Raw genomic sequence first — 16,584 nt, forward strand, 5'->3', positions numbered from 1 at the left:
TTTCAATAACGTCCAGACTCAACAGTTGCTTGTGGGCGAAAGTTCAAGATTTGTACTACCCTCTGTGATAAGATGTATCAGCGCGGCATGGTGGCACAGTGGTTAGTACTGCTGCCTCACAGCGCCAGGGACCCGGATTCGATTCTGGCCTCGGGTCACTGTCTGGGTGGAGTCTGCACGTTCTCCTCGTGTCTGCATGGGTTTCCTCCGGGTGCTCCAGTTTCCTCCCACAGTCCGTAAGATGTGTTGGTTAGGGGGATTGGCCATGCTAAATTAACCCTAGTGTCAGGGGGACAAGCAAGGTAAATATGAGGTGTTGTGGGGATAGGGCCTGGGTAGAATTGTGGTCGGTGCAGACTCAATGGGCTGAATGGCCTCCTTCTGCTCTGTCTGGATTCTATGACTCTGAAAAATCACCCCCTCCGCCCGTAGGGGAGGGTGTAACAATGATATCCAGATAGAGTTTCGCCCAAAGTTCAATTTGCCCACCTCTTCCCACTAATACAAAGTGAGAAGGGCAGATGGTAAACCAGGACGATCTTAGAAGTATAAACGTCCATCTTTAGCTTTTTGAAGCATTTCAGTATGAATTATACTGACTTGCACACTTATCCCAGAATACAAAGGCTTCCACGAGCTGAACTTCAAGACTTTGAAATATTCAAGACAGATTTGTGCAGTTGACTTCATGACAACTGAAAGCAAATAAATAAGTTCTAGTTCACTATTGATAAAGTGGCAGGGGAATTGCCGCTGCTAGCTCACTGACTTATCCAATTAACCTCAAAGTTCTCCATTCCTTCCACTCAAGAGATGATCATAGTTCCTTCACATGTTCAATTTTGTACCCACGCATGTCAAAAATGGAATATTCAGTCACATCCCATTGGCACGGAGATACCCAACCGACTCAAAGGCTAGGTGAGCACACTTGAGAATCCTCTGATGGTATCGAGAGATGCCACACAGGCAAACATTTGGCTTTGTTCACCGATGCCATTGAATTGGAACCAAAATGAATAAGGCTTCATTTTCAGGGCGGCACAGTGGTTAGCACTGCTGCCTCACTGCGCCAGGGACCCTGGTTCGATTCCCGGCTTGGGTCACTGTCTGTGCGGAGTCCGCACGTTCTCCCCGTGTCTGCCTGGGTTTCCTCCGGGTGCTCCGGTTTCCTCCCACAGTCCGAAAGACGTAGATTGGCCATGCTAAATTGACCCTTAGTGTCAGGGGAATGAGCAGGGTAAATGCGTGGGGTTGCAGGAATAGGGTCTGGGTGGGATAGTGGTCGGTACAGACTCGATGGGCTGAATGGCCTCCTTCTGCACTGTAGGGATTCTATGATAAATCAACTCCAGTCAAAGTAATCAGCTGCGTACGATCTATGTTCACAATATCGCAAAGGGGAATTTGTTTTATATGGTGTGGGAAAAAGTAGATCTAATATTCCATTCCCCAACCCATCTTTGGTGCAGACACGATGGGCTGAATGGCCTCCTTCTGCACTGTAGGGATTCTAGGATTCCATAACCCTGTCAGCCTGTGCCTTAACGGGGATCCAAAATCCATATACAGGAATACACTGTGCATTGCTTGTCTGCTGCTTTGTGGAGTTCTCACTTGTTAATCACTGCAAGTCACGAAATGGCCGTGAGTGTTGGAGACGCTTGCTGACACTGTTAGCTTCCCTCTGGGAAGAGGCTCACATTTCAGTTTATGGGACATCACATTATAGTTCCCAAGAACCTCCATTACAAAGCTGGCAGGGTTAAAATAAATATTCAATGAGAGTCATTATGAGGCACTGACTGACTGGGGATTACCGCTTTATGGCAGTTATCGACAAAGATATTTTCTATTCATCTGCTGCAGGGCCACATTCAATAAATTGCCAGTTTAAAAAAAAACTAACACATAGCTTAATTTTTCTTTTGTGGAGTGCAAACCCCACACACACAGCGACCGAGGTCGGAATTGAACCATGGTCCCTGCTGTGAGGCAGCAGTGCCAACCACTGTGTTGTGGCACGGTGGCACAGTGGTTAGCACTGCAGCCTCACAGCAAGAAGTTTAACAACACCAGGTTAAAGTCCAACAGGTTTATTTGGTAGCAAAAGCCACACAAGCCTCACAGCGCCAGGGTTCGATTCTGACCTCAGACGACTGTCTGTGCGGAGTCTGCACGTTCTCCCTGTATCTGTGTGGGTTTCCTCCGGGTGCTCCGGTTTCCTCCCACACTCCAAAAATGTGCAGGGTAGGTGGATTGGCCGTGCTAAATTGCCCCTTAGTGTCCAAAGATGTGCAGATTAGGTGGATTGGCCATGCTAAATTGTCCCTTAGTGTCAGGGGGATTAGCAGGGTAAATACGTGGAGAAATGGGGGATTGGAATTGGGTGGGATTGTTGTCGGTGCAGGCTCAATGGGCCAAATGGCCTCCTTCTGCAGGGTAAGGATTCTATGATTTGGAGGGCCGAAGGGCCTGTTTCCTGTGCTGTACTGATTTACATCACAGGGACCCATCGCCTGAATCAGGCAGATGCTTTGGACACCTGACAGTCACACATCAAACTAATTTTGGGACCATTATCATGCCTTCAGATTCATGTTCAGATTGACCCCATTGCCTATGGTTACACATGAGTAATGGTCGCCGAGATGAGTTACCTCAGGAATGCTGATAGCGTAACCCAACTCACACAATTACTATTGTTACTCATTTACGTACCTGTCCTGGCTTCTGTCTCCTCTTCCTCACCATCCTCTGCAATGGAACAGAAACGTATTATTTACTCAGTGCAAATGAACATGGACAGTTGAAAATGCTGACAAGCAATTAGATGATAAACAAGCTAGATTAGTTCATATACCCAAACTACCCAGGTTCGATTCAGGCTTGGGTCATTGTCTGTGTGGAGTCTACACATTCTCGACATGGGTTTTTTCTGGGTGCTCCAGTTTCCTCCCACAGTCCAAAAGGCGAGCTGGTTTGGTGCTAAATTCTCCCTCAGTGTACCCGAACAGGCGCTGGAGTGTGACAACGAGGGGGTTTTCACAGTAACTTCACTGCAGTGTTAATGTAAGCCTACTTACGAGACGAATAAAAGTTGCTAGTGTTGTAATGTGCCCTTAAGGGATGATACCATGACAATACAAGAAGGGAAGCATCATGTGATCCAGTCTTGGTTTCAATTTTGATTAGGGCAGAGCACACATGCACAGCTCAGGTGCCTTCAAGCTTTATTCCTATGGCTGGTATTTTCAGGCTACACCCGCAATGGGAATCATTGCAGGAAGGGTAGAAAAATTTGGACAGCGGACTTGGCCAGTGAATTTTGTGCAGATAGTCACACCCTATGTTCAACTGTTCTCATGTGCCTTGTTTTAACTACTGGATTGGCCATGCTAAATTTTCCCTTAGTGTCCAAAGATGTGTAGGTTAGGTGGATTGGTCGTGCTAAATTTTCCTTTAGTGTCCAAAGATGTGCAGGTTAGGTGGATCAGCCATGATAAATTGCCCCTTAGTGTCTAAAGATGAGCAGGTTAGATGGATTGGTCATGTTAAATTGCGCCTTAGTGTCCAAAGATATGCAGGTTAGGTGGATTGGCCATGCTAAATTGCCCTTTAGTGTCCAAAGATGTGTAGGTTAGGTGGATTGGCCATGCTAAATTGCCCTTTAGTGTCCAAAGATGTGCAGGTTAGGTGGATTGGCCATGCTAAATTGCCCTTTAGTGTCCAAAGATGTGCAGGTTCAGTGGATTGGCCATGCTAAATTGCCCTTTAGTGTCCAAAGATGTGCAGGTTAGGTGGATTGGCCATACTAACTTGTGCCTTAGTGTCCCAAGATGTGCAGGTTAGGTGGATTGGCCATGCTAAATTGCCCCTTGGTGTTCAAAGATGTGCAGGTTGGGTGGATTGGTCATGCTAAATTGCCCTTTAGTGTCCAAAGATGTGCAGGTTAGGTGGATTGGCCATACTAAATTGCGCCTTAGTGTCCCAAGATGTGCAGGTTAGGTGGATTGGCCATGCTAAATTGCCCCTTGGTGTCCAAAGATGTGCAGGTTAGGTGGATTGGCCATGCTAAATTGCCCCTTGGTGTCCAAAGATGTGCAGGTTAGGTGGATTGGCCATGCTAAATTGCCCCTTGGTGTCCAAAGATGTGTAGGTTAGGTGGATTGGCCATGCTAAATTGCCCCTTGGTGTCCAAAGATGTGCAGGTTAGGTGGATTGGCCATGCTAAATTGCCCCTTAGTGTCAGGAGGATTAGTAAATACATGGAGTTACGGGGATAGGGCCTGGGTGGGATTATTATCACTGTATTACTGCAGGGATTCCATGATTCTATTCCACGAAAAGTCTCAGAATTCAAAGCCTTAAAACACTTTTCTAAAAGATAGTTGCGGTTAATCGAGAGGCAGAATGAAAAGGACAAATCATCCCACATCTCTCTCCCGTGACAGTGTGTTGAGGTCATGAGAAGTGCTTTGGAAATGCAAGTTCTCTCTTTTATTGTGGCTGCGGTTCACGGCCAATGGACCATGTTCTGATGTAAAGGTGGATGAAGCGGCTTTCATCTGCTCCCTGCTGTGATCGCTTCAATCATAAGCTGGCTCACAAGCAGCGGAGACTTACTGAGGGAGCTAACCTCTGGCATCTCACACAAGGAAAACCTCCGAGGTAAAAGGAAAGGCCAAAGGCCGTAACCACGGAAACTCGCTGAGAAAGGTTTGGTTCAAATCCGATTTTGTATTCTCAAGTTACGGAAGACAAGTCAAAATCCACTATCTGGCATGGCTTAAATCATCTTACATTGAATGGTGTAGAGAAGGAGTTAATGATAAAATAAATTAGGTTTTGGTTTTGTGAACCTTACTGTTATACTTTTTTTTCCATCCTGCCCTTATTCAACGAATGCCCTTTGAGGCAATATAATTGTTTTTCTGTCAAATACTCTGCTTATTCTACTATGGAGTCATAGAGGTTTACAGCATGGAAACAGGCCCTTCGGCCCAACTTGTCCATGCTGCCCTATTTTTTAAACCCCTAAGCTAGTCCCAATTGCCCGCGTTTGGCCCATATCCCTCTGTACCTACCTTATCCATGTAACTGTCTAAATGCTTTTTAAAAGATAAAATTGTACCCACCTCTACTACCACCTCTGGCAGCTTGTTCCAGACACTCACCACCCTCTGTGTGAAAACATTGCCCCTCTGGACCCTTTTGTATCTCTCCCCTCTCACCTTAAACCAATACGCTCTAGTTTTAGACTTCCCTACCTTTGGGCATGGATTTTCACAGAAAGATCAAAACTAGAAGCAGGAGGAGGCCGTTCGGCCCTTCGAGCCTGCTCTGCCATTCATTATGATCACGGCTGATCATCAAATTCAATATCCTGATCTCCCCCTTTCCCCCATTTCCCTTGATCCCTTTAGTTATTCTTTCTCTACACCCTAGCTATGACCGTAACACTACAATCTGAACTCTCTCATTTCCTTCTCTATGAACGGTATGCTTTGTCTGGATAGGGGCAGCACGGTGGCACAGTGGTTAGCACTGCTGCCTCACAGCGCCAGGGACCCGGGTTCGATTCCCGGCTTGGGTCACTGTCTGTGCGGAGTTTGCACGTTCTCCCCATGTCTGCGTGGGTTTCCTCTGGGTGCTCCGGTTTCCTCCCACAGTCTGAAAGACGTGCTGGTTAGGTGCATTGACCCGAACAGGCGCCGGAGTGTGGTGACTAGGGGAATTTCACAGTAACTTCATTGCAGTGTTAATGTAAGTCTTACTTGTGACTAATAAATAAACTTTACAAGCGCTCAAGAAACGATACTTTTCACTGTATCCCAATGCATGTGACAATAATAAATCAGATCAGATCAAAACACTCAGCCACACCATTTCCTTATTTCCCGACTGCCAAACACTCACATTCTTACCCATATTAATAGAAACATAGAAACTAGAAGTAGGAATAGGCCATTCGGCCCTTCAAGACTGCTCTGCTATTTATTTTCTGCACCAGTCTGCCATGAGGGACCTTGTCAAAGGCTTTACTGAAGTCCAAGTAGACAACATCCACTGCCCTACCCTCATCAATCATCTTCGTCACTTCCTCATAAACCTCAGTCAAGTTAGTGAGACAAGACCTCCCCTTCACAAAACCATGTTGCCTTTTGTTAATACATACACTTATTTCCAAGTGGGAGTAAATTCTGTCTCGACGAATCCTCTCCAATAATTTCCCTACCACTGATGTAAGGCTCACCGGCCTGTAATTGCCTGGATCATCCTTGCTACCCTTCTTAAACAAAGGAACAACATTGGCTATTCTCCAATCTTCTAGGACCTCCCCTGTTGCCAGTGAGGATACAAAGATTTCTCTCAAGGCCCCAGCAACGTCCTCCCTTGCCTCTCTCAGTATTCTGGGGTATATCCCATCAGGCCCTGGGGACTTGTCTACCTTAATGTTTTTCAAGACCCCCAAAACCTCCTCCATTTTGATCCCAACATGACCCAAACTATCTACACACCATCATCGAATTCAATATCCTGATTCTTCCCCCCTTCCCCCCTCATATCCCTTGATCCCTTTAGCCCCAAAGCAGCTTTGTAATAAGTAGGCTCCAAGCAACAGTTATACACGTTTTCAGCCCCTGATAGCTGCCAGAGAGAATGGCAACTCGGGCTGAAGATACGGCGAGGATTGGGAAACGTAATTCTCGCTGGCGAGTTTGCATTTCCCAATTTTCCACGCCCCTCACCGGTGACGTCAAGAGGTTCACACCCACAAATGTAATGGTTATGTATACATTTTTGCGTCATTACCAGCCACCACCCCCTCAGCCCCCCCCCTCCCCTCCCCCCCCCCCCACCCCTGCCACACGACTGAACATGTACCAGTGTGTAACCACTGTGCCTCATAATTAAGACCATAAGAACTAGGAGCAGGAGTAGGCCATCTGGCCCCTCGAGCCTGTTCCCCCATTCAATAAGATCATGGCTGATCTTTTCGTGGACTCAACTCCACTTACCCGCCCGCTCACCATAACCCTTAATTCCTTTACTGTTCAAAAATCTATCTATCCTTGCCTTAAAGACATTCGATGAGGTAGCCTCAAGTGCTTCTATTGTAGGACTCAAACCCATAACCTGCTGACTCAAGGCAGAAGGGTTGCTACTTGAGCCCCGACTGAAACATTCAAATACAAGATGGTCCTAACAAATTGCAATGCACTTCACTGAAGTAAACAGGATGGTTCCCCAGACGGGGGTAGTGGCTGTGCGACTCACTGCTGCCTCTGTGCCAAGTGTGACTTACAGGAGGTATTAGACATTTATGCATATAGAATCATAAGAACATAAGAACTAGGAGCAGGAGTAGGCCATCTGGCCCCTCGAGCCTGCTCCGCCATTCAATAAGATCATGGCTGATCTTTTCATGGACTCAGCTCCACTTACCCGCCCGCTCACCATCATAACCCTTAATTCCTTTACTGTTCAAAAATTTATCTCTCCTTGCCTTAAAAACATTCAATATAAAATTAACTAATTTTTCTCGTAGGCATAATTAAATACATGCACATTCAAGGAAAATAACTGAACGTGAAGCGGCCACTGGATATCCGAGTCACAGCATTGCAATGACACAGCAATGGGCCTTCATTTTAAGGGCAGCATGGACAAGTTGGGCCTGTTTCCATGCTGTAAACCTCTATGACTCTATATTATGTATTAAACTCCATATAGCTACCAACTGATGGCAGGTAACAAGAAGGCCTTTCGGAGAGCGGGAGATTATTAAAGATTGCCACAGAGCTGTTGCGGAAATGATTCTCAAGTGAACATGGTTTATGGAAGTTATTCTATAATTTCATCGATTTTCCTCTCCAGCTTACTGTTTTAAATCAAAATGATTAAACACACACCGAGGGAAAAAAAAAATCAAATGTTTGCATTGCTGTAAGGAATGTCATTTTGGTTTATTGGAGGGAGTTGGAGGAATTTAATTGAGAATTGTGGCTGGGCGTCCCAGGCCTTTTCCGCCGTGGCTGACTAATATTGAACTGTGATTTATTGAGCTTTATATTTCAAATGAATTACACCTTAGAACAAATAAATAGGGACAATAAACCATCGCTAGGGGAGTGTTGCAGAGACTGCGGAGAAAAGATGATTGGACCGCAACTCATGCTTCCTTCAATGGATCAGCTGTGTGACGGAAGAATTGGGTTGTTTTCTGGGGGCCTTTCTATCTCGATTGAAACATAGAAACCCTACAGTGCAGAAGGAGGCCATTCGGCCCATCGAGTCTGCACCGACCACAATCCCACCCAGGCCCTACCCCCACATATTTTACCCGCTAATCCCTCTAACCTACGCATCCCAGGACGCTAAGGGACAAATATTAACCTGGCCAATCAACCTAACCCTCACATCTTTGGACTGTGGGAGGAAACCGGAGCACCCGGAGGAAACCCACGCAGACACGAGGAGAATGTGCAAACTCCACACAGACAGTGACCCGAGCCGGGAATCGAACCCGGGACCCTAGAGCTGTGAAGCAGCAGTGCTAACCACTGTGCTACCGTGCCGCCCGATTGTCCAAAGCATTTCATACAGGAAGGTCAGACCAAGTGAAATTAGGAGTGGAGTAGGCCATTCAGCCCCTCGAGCCTGCTCCGCCATTCAATAAGATCATGGCTGACCTAACTATGGCCTCGACTCAACTCTCCGCCTATACCGGATAACCTTTGACACCCTTGTTACTCAAGGATCTATCTACCTCTGCCTTAAAGATATTCAATGGCCCTGCCTCCACTGCTCTCTGAGGCAAAGAGCTCAAAAGATTCATGACCGTCTGAGAGAAAATATTTCTCCCCATGTCCATCTTCAATGTGAAACCCCTTCATTTTCAACTGTGTCCGCTAGTTTGGGTAAAATGTGGGTGACGTTATTGGTAAGAGGTGATACGCCAACTGCTTTCGTTCCTTCAGTGACCTTTCCAGTAAAAGTGCAGCTCAAAGCAGGGGATTAGGATACTTTAAAATCATACGTGGTATCATCATTTTTATATTTCCATTATCACCACTGGTTGAATAGAAACAGCTCCCGCAACCTTATCAATGCAGCAATTATACCCTCCTGCCAGTGGTGGTGTTGCGGTGGGAATGGAATTCTGACATGTTTATATGATCATAGATCATAGAATCCTACAGTGCAGAAGGAGGCCATTCGGCCCATCGAGTCTACACCGACCACAATCCCACCCAGGCCCAATCCCCAAAACCCCATGCATTTACCCTAGCTAGTCCCCCTGACACTAAGGGGCAATTTAGCATGGCCAATCCACCTAATCCACAAATCTTTGGACTGTGGGAGGAAACCAGAGCACCCGGAGGAAACCCACGCAGACATGGGGAGAACGTGCAGACTCCGCACAGACAGTGACCCAAGCCGGGAATCGAACCGGGTCCCTGGCGCTGTGAGGCAGCAGTGCTAACCACTGTGACACCGTGCCCCCCCCCGCCACCTCTCCCCCCTTCATTATAAGAGAGAGAAGAAAAGTACAGCACAGGAACAGACCCATCAGCCCTCCAAACCCGTGCTGATCATGGTGCCCTAATTAAGCTTAAAAAAAACCTACTGTCCTTAATCAGACCGTACCCCCTATTCCCTCCCTACTCGTGTATCCATACAGATGCCTCCTCAATGTTGCCAATGTGCCCGCTTCCACCACCATGTACAAGGATTGTGTATGGAAAAACATTGTCAGGAGATGTCTGCTGTCACAACACTTTTAGTATTGATGTATCTTCTGAGAGTGAGAGAGATGCACTGTATCTGACATGAAGCCAATGTCAAAATAATTGTCTACTAACAGCCATACTGAGCCCCAGTAAATCTGTCACCACTTTTTTAACCATCCTGCAGGCATGAAGTAATGATGTGACAATACTTAATGGCTAACTTCATCACACACATTACATCCAGGCAGCACGGTGGCACAGTGGTTAGCACTGCTGCCTCACAGAGCCAGGGACCCGGGTTCGATTCCCGGCTTGGGTCACTGTCTGTGTGGAGTTTGCACATTCTCCCTGTGTCTGCGTGGGTTTCCTCCGGGTGCTCCGGTTTCTTTCCACAGTCCAAAGATGTGCGGGTTAGGTGGATTGGCCATCCTGAATTGTCCCTTAGTGTCGGGGGATTGACGGGGTAAATGTGTGGGGTTGCGGGAATGGGGCCTGGGTGGGATTGTGGTCGGTGCAGACTCGATGGCCTCCTTCTGCACTGTCGGGATTCTATGATGATAAATAACCCCGCTGTGCCACCGTGAACAAGTTGAGGCTATTGGAGGTGGGCGAAAGGGAGGGGATGGTTCTGGGTCTTAACTTTAGATCCACACCCTCCCCTAATTGAAAAGATAGACTCTCATCATCACCACCGCCCCCCCCCTCCACCCCCAACCCCGGTTAGAATGTAACCGGTGACAACTTTGCATTGGATGTAATGTGACCAATGGGAACAGGATGTAAGGGTCAGCTGACCCAGTAAAACATGGAACCAATCACAGAGTGATGTAATAGTCAGCTGACCAGCTCATTCACTATGAACAAGGAACTATGTAGAATTGTGGGGAGCTTGGAGTGGCCCAGGGCGAGGCCCCAAGTTTGGAGTAATGATGTTTCTTTATTAAACCCTTTCTTAGATTTATAAGTGGGAGTAAGTTTTGTTGTATTTTCATTGACTGCATTTTGAAGAGTTCCTTCTGAAGAAACACCCCCTGCCCCCCCCCCCCATTAAAGAAACAGCCTCTCAGCAGCTACCATATCAAGCCCACCATATGGTTCAAAGGTCCATAACCTCCTGGTTCCCCAATGTTGGACTTGGGGGGAATAGTCCAATGATGTGCTGGGAATTCTCTTTTCGAAATTCCCATGTTTGTGTTTGCCCCGCAATTGTCCAGAATGGCTAACTTGCGCTGGGCTAGGAATCATCCGACAATTTAAATCACTGACTTCGGATGGTTTTGCCAGTGGGTCAATGTTTAGTGCGGGACTTGCTCTGCTGAGAGGTGCTGGTTAGGGTGCATCGACCGTGCTAAATTCTCCCTCAGTGTACCCGAACAGGCGCCGGAGTGTGGAGACTAGGGGATTTCCGCAGTAACTTCAATGCAGGGTAAGCCTACTTGTGACTAATAAATAAACTTTAACTGAAGAGTCATCCTAACTCTGAAAGAGTTAGAATGAGAAAAAAGCATTTCTAATTCCCAGAGTAATTATACAGAAAGAGGTCTCCCAGATGGAGAAGGAATTTCTTCTCTCAAAGAGTTGTTTGTCTTTGTAATTCTCTTCAGTTTGAGTTTATTTATTTGTCACAAGTAGGCTTACATTAACACTGCAATGAAGTTACTGTGAAAATCCCCTAGTCGTCACACTGTTCGGGTACACTGAGGGAGAATTTAGCACGGCCAATGCGCCTAACCAGCACGTCTTTCAGACTGTGGGAGGAAACCGGAGCACCCGGAGGAAACCCACGCAGACACGGGGAGAATGTGCAGACTCCACACAGACAGTGACCCAAGCCAGGAATCAAACCTGGGTCCCTGGCGCTGTGGGGCAGCAGTGCTAACTGCTGTGCCATCGTGCCGCCCTTCCTCAAGGATCACCAATGCCATAGCCTGAATCTTCTAATTGTAGTCCAAACAAAGTTCTCTACAAGTTTAACATAAAACTCTTGTTTTCCCCCGAGAAATCAACATGTAACGTGTGATGTATTGTACACAAGACTGTCTAGTGCTAACCACTGTGCAACCGTGCCGCCCGTCCAAGTGATGGCTGGGTCAGAATGAATTCAAGGTCGGGTTAGACAGATTTTTGGTTGATGAGGGAGTCAAGGGTTATGGGGGAAGATTGGATTTATTATTGTCACATGTATTAACATACAGTGAAAAGTATTGTTTCTTGCGCGCTATACAGACAAAGCATACTGTTCATAGAGAAGGAAAGGAGAGAGTGCAGAATGTAGTGTTACAGTCATAGCTAGGGTGTAGAGAAAGATCAACTTAATGCGAGGTAGGTCCATTCAAAAGTCTAATAGCAGCAGGGAAGAAGCTGTTCTTGAGTCGGTTGGTACGTGACCTCAGACTTTTGTATCTTTTTCCTGGTAGAAGAAGGTGGAAGAGAGAATGACCGGGGTACGTGGGGTCCTTGATTATGCTGGCTGCTTTGCCGAGGCAGCGGGAAGTGTAGACAGAGTCAATGGATGGGAGACTGGTTTGCGTGATGGATTGGGCTACATTCACAACCTTTTGTAGTTCCTTGCGGTCTTGGGCAGAGCAGGAGCCATACCAAGCTGTGATACAACCAGAAAGGATGCTTGCTATGGTGCATCTGTAAAAATTGGTGAGAGTCGTAGTTGACATGCCAAATTGCCTTAGTCTTCTGAGAAAGTAGAGGCATTGGTGGGCTTTCTTAACTATAGTGTTGGTGTGGGGGGACCAGGACAGGTTGTTGGTGATCTAGATACCTAAAACTTGAAGCTCTTGACCCTTTCTACTTCATCCCCGTTGATGTAGACAGGGGCATGTTCTCCTTTATGCTTCTTGATGTCGATGACAATCTCCTTCGTTTTGTTGACGTTGAGGGAGAGATTATTGTTGCTGCACCAGTTCACCAGATTCTCTATCTCATTCCTGTACTCTGTCTCGTCATTGTTTGAGAGGCAGGGCAGTGGAGTTAAAATCACAGTCAGATCAGCCACAAACTTATTGAATGGTGTGATAGAAATGATGGGCCGAATGGCCTTACTCCTGCTCTATTCTGCAGAGTCGGCCAACCGAACGATTCACAGTGTCATTCTCCCCATAAAAGAGTCCAAATTCTTCCTATAACAGTCTAATTCCCTTCTGAATGCTTCAGTTAATCCTGCCTCCGCCAGAATCTCAAATATTTCTTTTGATCTTGCGATCAAAAAGCTTTTGGAGTGTGTAGCACAAACTGACTGGTACGCTTAAATCAAAACCTTTTCCTTTATCCCCTGAACGCAAAGCTTGAGAAATGAGAAGTTGGTGTTAGAATGAGGGAGGGATAGAGGAAACTGGATTTTAATTCCCCACGTAAAAGATCAAGTTGCGGCCAAAGTTTGCACAGTAGGACACGGCCTGAGGGTACCAGAATGCATCTCTCCCTGGTTGCCAAGGGTGGAAAATATGCCAGGAGGCATTGAAAGGCAAACTAGGCCTTGAGTAACTGGAGGATGGGCTGCTTCATGTGATTTTTGTTTTTCCGATTGGCATCTCCAGCCGAGAACATGCGTGAGATGGAGACGCGATCGTATGTGGTAAGGATTTGCTGCAATATGTTAGAACAAGTGATACTACGCAGCGCCGGGGAACTCTGCCATTGTCAGAGTGTTTGTCCTCCACCTCCACACTTCTGTCTCACTTTCAGCTGCCGTGTCGGCAAGGCAGGAAGAAAGGATTGGTACTCGCGCGCCGCTTTTCAGCGCCAAACCACTTTACAGCCAATGAAATGCATTATTTTTTGAAGGGCTGATACTCTTGTATTTGTAGGCAGCACAATGGCCAATTTTCACAGAACAAAATCCCACAGCAGGGATTTGATTTATTATTGTCACGTGTATTAACATACAGTGAAAAGTATTGTTTCTTGCGTGCTATACAGACAAAGCATACCGTTCATAGAGAAGGAAAGCAGAGAGTGCAGAATGTAGTGTTACAGTCATAGCTAGGGTGGAGAGATCAACGTAATGCGAGGTAGGTCCATTCAGAAGTCTGACAGCAGCAGGGAAGAAGCTGTTCTTGAGTCGGTTGGTACGTGACCTCAGACTTTTGTATCTTTTTCCCGAAGGAAGAAGGTTGAAGAGAGAATGTCCGGGGTGCGTGGGGTCCTTAATTATGCTGGCTGCTTTGCCAAGGCATCGGGAAGTGTAGACAGAGTCAATGGATGGGAGCCTGGTTTGCGTGATGGATTGGGCTACATTCACGACCTTTTGTAGCTCCTTGCGGTCTTGGGCAAAGCAGGAGCCATACCAAGCTGTGATACAACCAGAAAGAATTCTTTCTATGGTGCATCTGTAAAAGTTGGTGAGAGTCGTAGCTGACATGCCAAATTTCCTTAGTCTTCTGAGAAAGTAGAGGCGTTGGTGGGCTTTCTTAACTATAGTGTCGGCATGGGGAGATCAGGACAGGTTGTTGGTGATCTGGACACATAAAAACTTGAAGCTCTCGACCCTTTCTACTTCGTCCCCGTTGATGTAGACAGGGGCATGTTCTCCTTTACGCTTCCTGAAGTCGATGACAATCTCCTTCGTTTTGTTGACATTGAGGGAGAGATTATTGTTGCTGCACCAGTTCACCAGATTCTCTATCTCATTCCTGTACTCTGTCTCATCATTGTTTGAGATCCGACCCACTACGGTGGTGTCGCCAGCAAACTTGAAAATCGAATTGGATGGGAATTTGGCCGCACAGTCATAGTTGTATAAGGAGTATCGTAGGGGACTGAGAACACAGCCCTGTGGGGCACCGATGTTGAGGATTATCGTGGAGGAGGTGTTGTTGCCTATCCTTACTGATTGCGGTCTGTGAGTTAGGAAGTTCAGGATCCAGTCACAGAGGGAGGTGCCGAGGACCAGGCCATGGAGTTTGGAGATGAGTTTTGTGGGAATAATAGTGTTGAAGGCTGAGCTGGAGTCAATAAATAGGAGTCTGACATAGGTGTCCTTGTTATCTAGGTGTTCCAGAGTTGAGTGCAGGGCCAGGGAAATGGCGTCTGCTGTGGACCTGTTGTGGCAGTAGGCAAACTGTAGTGGATCCAGGTAGTCCAGGAGGCTGGAATTGATTCGTGCCATGACTAACCTTTCGGAGCACTTCATAATGATGGATGTCAGAGCCACCAGCCGATAGGATGCGATAATGACAGGATGATCTGAGAGAGTCATAGAGCTTTGCGGCTCAGGAAGAGGCCTTTTGACCCATCGTGTCTACGCCTGCCAGCAAGCACCGAGAATCATAGAATCACAGTGCCAATGGTCCATTCAGTCTGCACCAACTCTCCAAGAGCATCTCATTCTATCCTTGCAACGCCACGTATTTAACCCGCTAATCCACCTAACCTACACATCTTGGGACAGACACCAAGGGGCAATTTAGCATGGCCAATTCCCCCATTTCTACACATCTTTGGACATGAAGTGGCAATTTAGCATGGCCAATCCACCTAACCTGAACATCTTTGGACACTAAGGGTCAATTTAGCATGGCCAATCCACCTAACCTACACATCTTTGGACCTACCTATTCTAACCCAATTTTCCAACACTTGTTCCCTTGCCTTGTACGTGACAGCGTTTCAAGTGCTCATCTAAATGCTAATTAAATATTGTGAGGGTTCGAATTCAATATCCTGATGATCAGCCCATGATCAAAATGAATGGCGGAGCAGGCTCGAAGGGCTGAATGGCCTACTCCTGCTTCTAGTTTCTATGTTTCAAACATTTTGCATTGTATGTCAAGGATCTGTCAAACCTGTCAAGGAGATGTCAAAACTGTCAAGGAGATGTCAAAACTGTCAAGGAGATGTCAAATGATACTCAGTGACTTGGCATGGAGAGGGTAAGGGCAAAGGGTGTGGGGGGGCAGGACTTCCTTTGCCATTTCAGAGAGGCCCGCTATCATTGGGCCTGGGTAGGATCCTGGGTGGGATTGTGGTGGGTGCAGACTCGATGGGCCGAATGGCTTCCTTCTGCGCTGTAGGATTCTATGATCAGGGCGAAAGCCTGGCCTTTTGAATGTTTATGATACAGTCTGACCTCTTACCCTGTAGGTAGTGTACTCCAGTTGCTGGGATATTGTAACCACAGTGACTGGAACCTCTGAGAAAGTATGAGAATAGAAACGATGTACAGGAAAAAGGCAGGGAGGATGGTCATGTTGTTCGCTTGGAGAGCCGGTGCAGACGTGGTGGGTCAAATGGCCTCCTTGTGCGCTGTAACAACTCTGTGATCGGTGTCCTGCAAGCTTCGGGGAAGACACAGAAGAGAATAATTCTGCAATGAGCAGCTTAACACAGGAGAGGCAAGGCTGATAATGATATTATAAAACAGATGCTTGTGTTCAGCTCCGACACCAGAGACAGATTCCATTGTTGTCCTCCCATGTGCACTTGGCAAATTAATTTGACAATTCTAACTGCGACCGATTGAGCAAGTGGGGAATGAGATAATCAAACAACTGGTGCTTTATCCTATCTGAACAAGCAGGCGAGAGAAGAGTGCAAAGCGGCAAGGAAAAGGAAGCAATTTAATTTTCCTCTAAATTTCTCCATGAATGGGCCTTCCACTGAGACCCATGATCCACCCACAAATTCCCACCACTATCAGCATCATGCTTCTTCTCACCTCCAACAGGACTCCACCTCGGGGGCCTGGAATGCACTGCCGGGCAAGGTGGTGGAGGCGGACACACTGGGAACGTTTAAGACTTATCTAGACAGCCATATGAACGGAGTGGGAATGGAGGGATACAAAAGAATGGTCTAGTTTGGACCAGGGAGCGGCACGGGCTTGGAGGGCCGA

At 46.9% G+C, this 16,584-nt stretch overlaps 1 protein-coding gene across 7 annotated transcripts in view; it reads right to left on the reverse strand.

Moving 5' to 3' along the window:
• The window catches only part of LOC144480539 (CD276 antigen-like), a 307,579-nt gene that overhangs the window by 47,571 nt on the left and 243,424 nt on the right, over positions 1 to 16,584 (reverse strand). For all 7 annotated transcript variants that reach the window (XM_078200108.1, XM_078200110.1, XM_078200107.1 and 4 more), the window contains exon 6: positions 2,722 to 2,757. In XM_078200108.1, coding sequence (XP_078056234.1) covers positions 2,722 to 2,757 — 36 coding nt within the window. The remainder of the gene's footprint in view (positions 1 to 2,721; positions 2,758 to 16,584) is intronic.

This window comes from Mustelus asterias, chromosome 29 (assembly GCF_964213995.1).
Source record: "Mustelus asterias chromosome 29, sMusAst1.hap1.1, whole genome shotgun sequence".
Taxonomy (NCBI): Eukaryota; Metazoa; Chordata; class Chondrichthyes; order Carcharhiniformes; family Triakidae; genus Mustelus; species Mustelus asterias.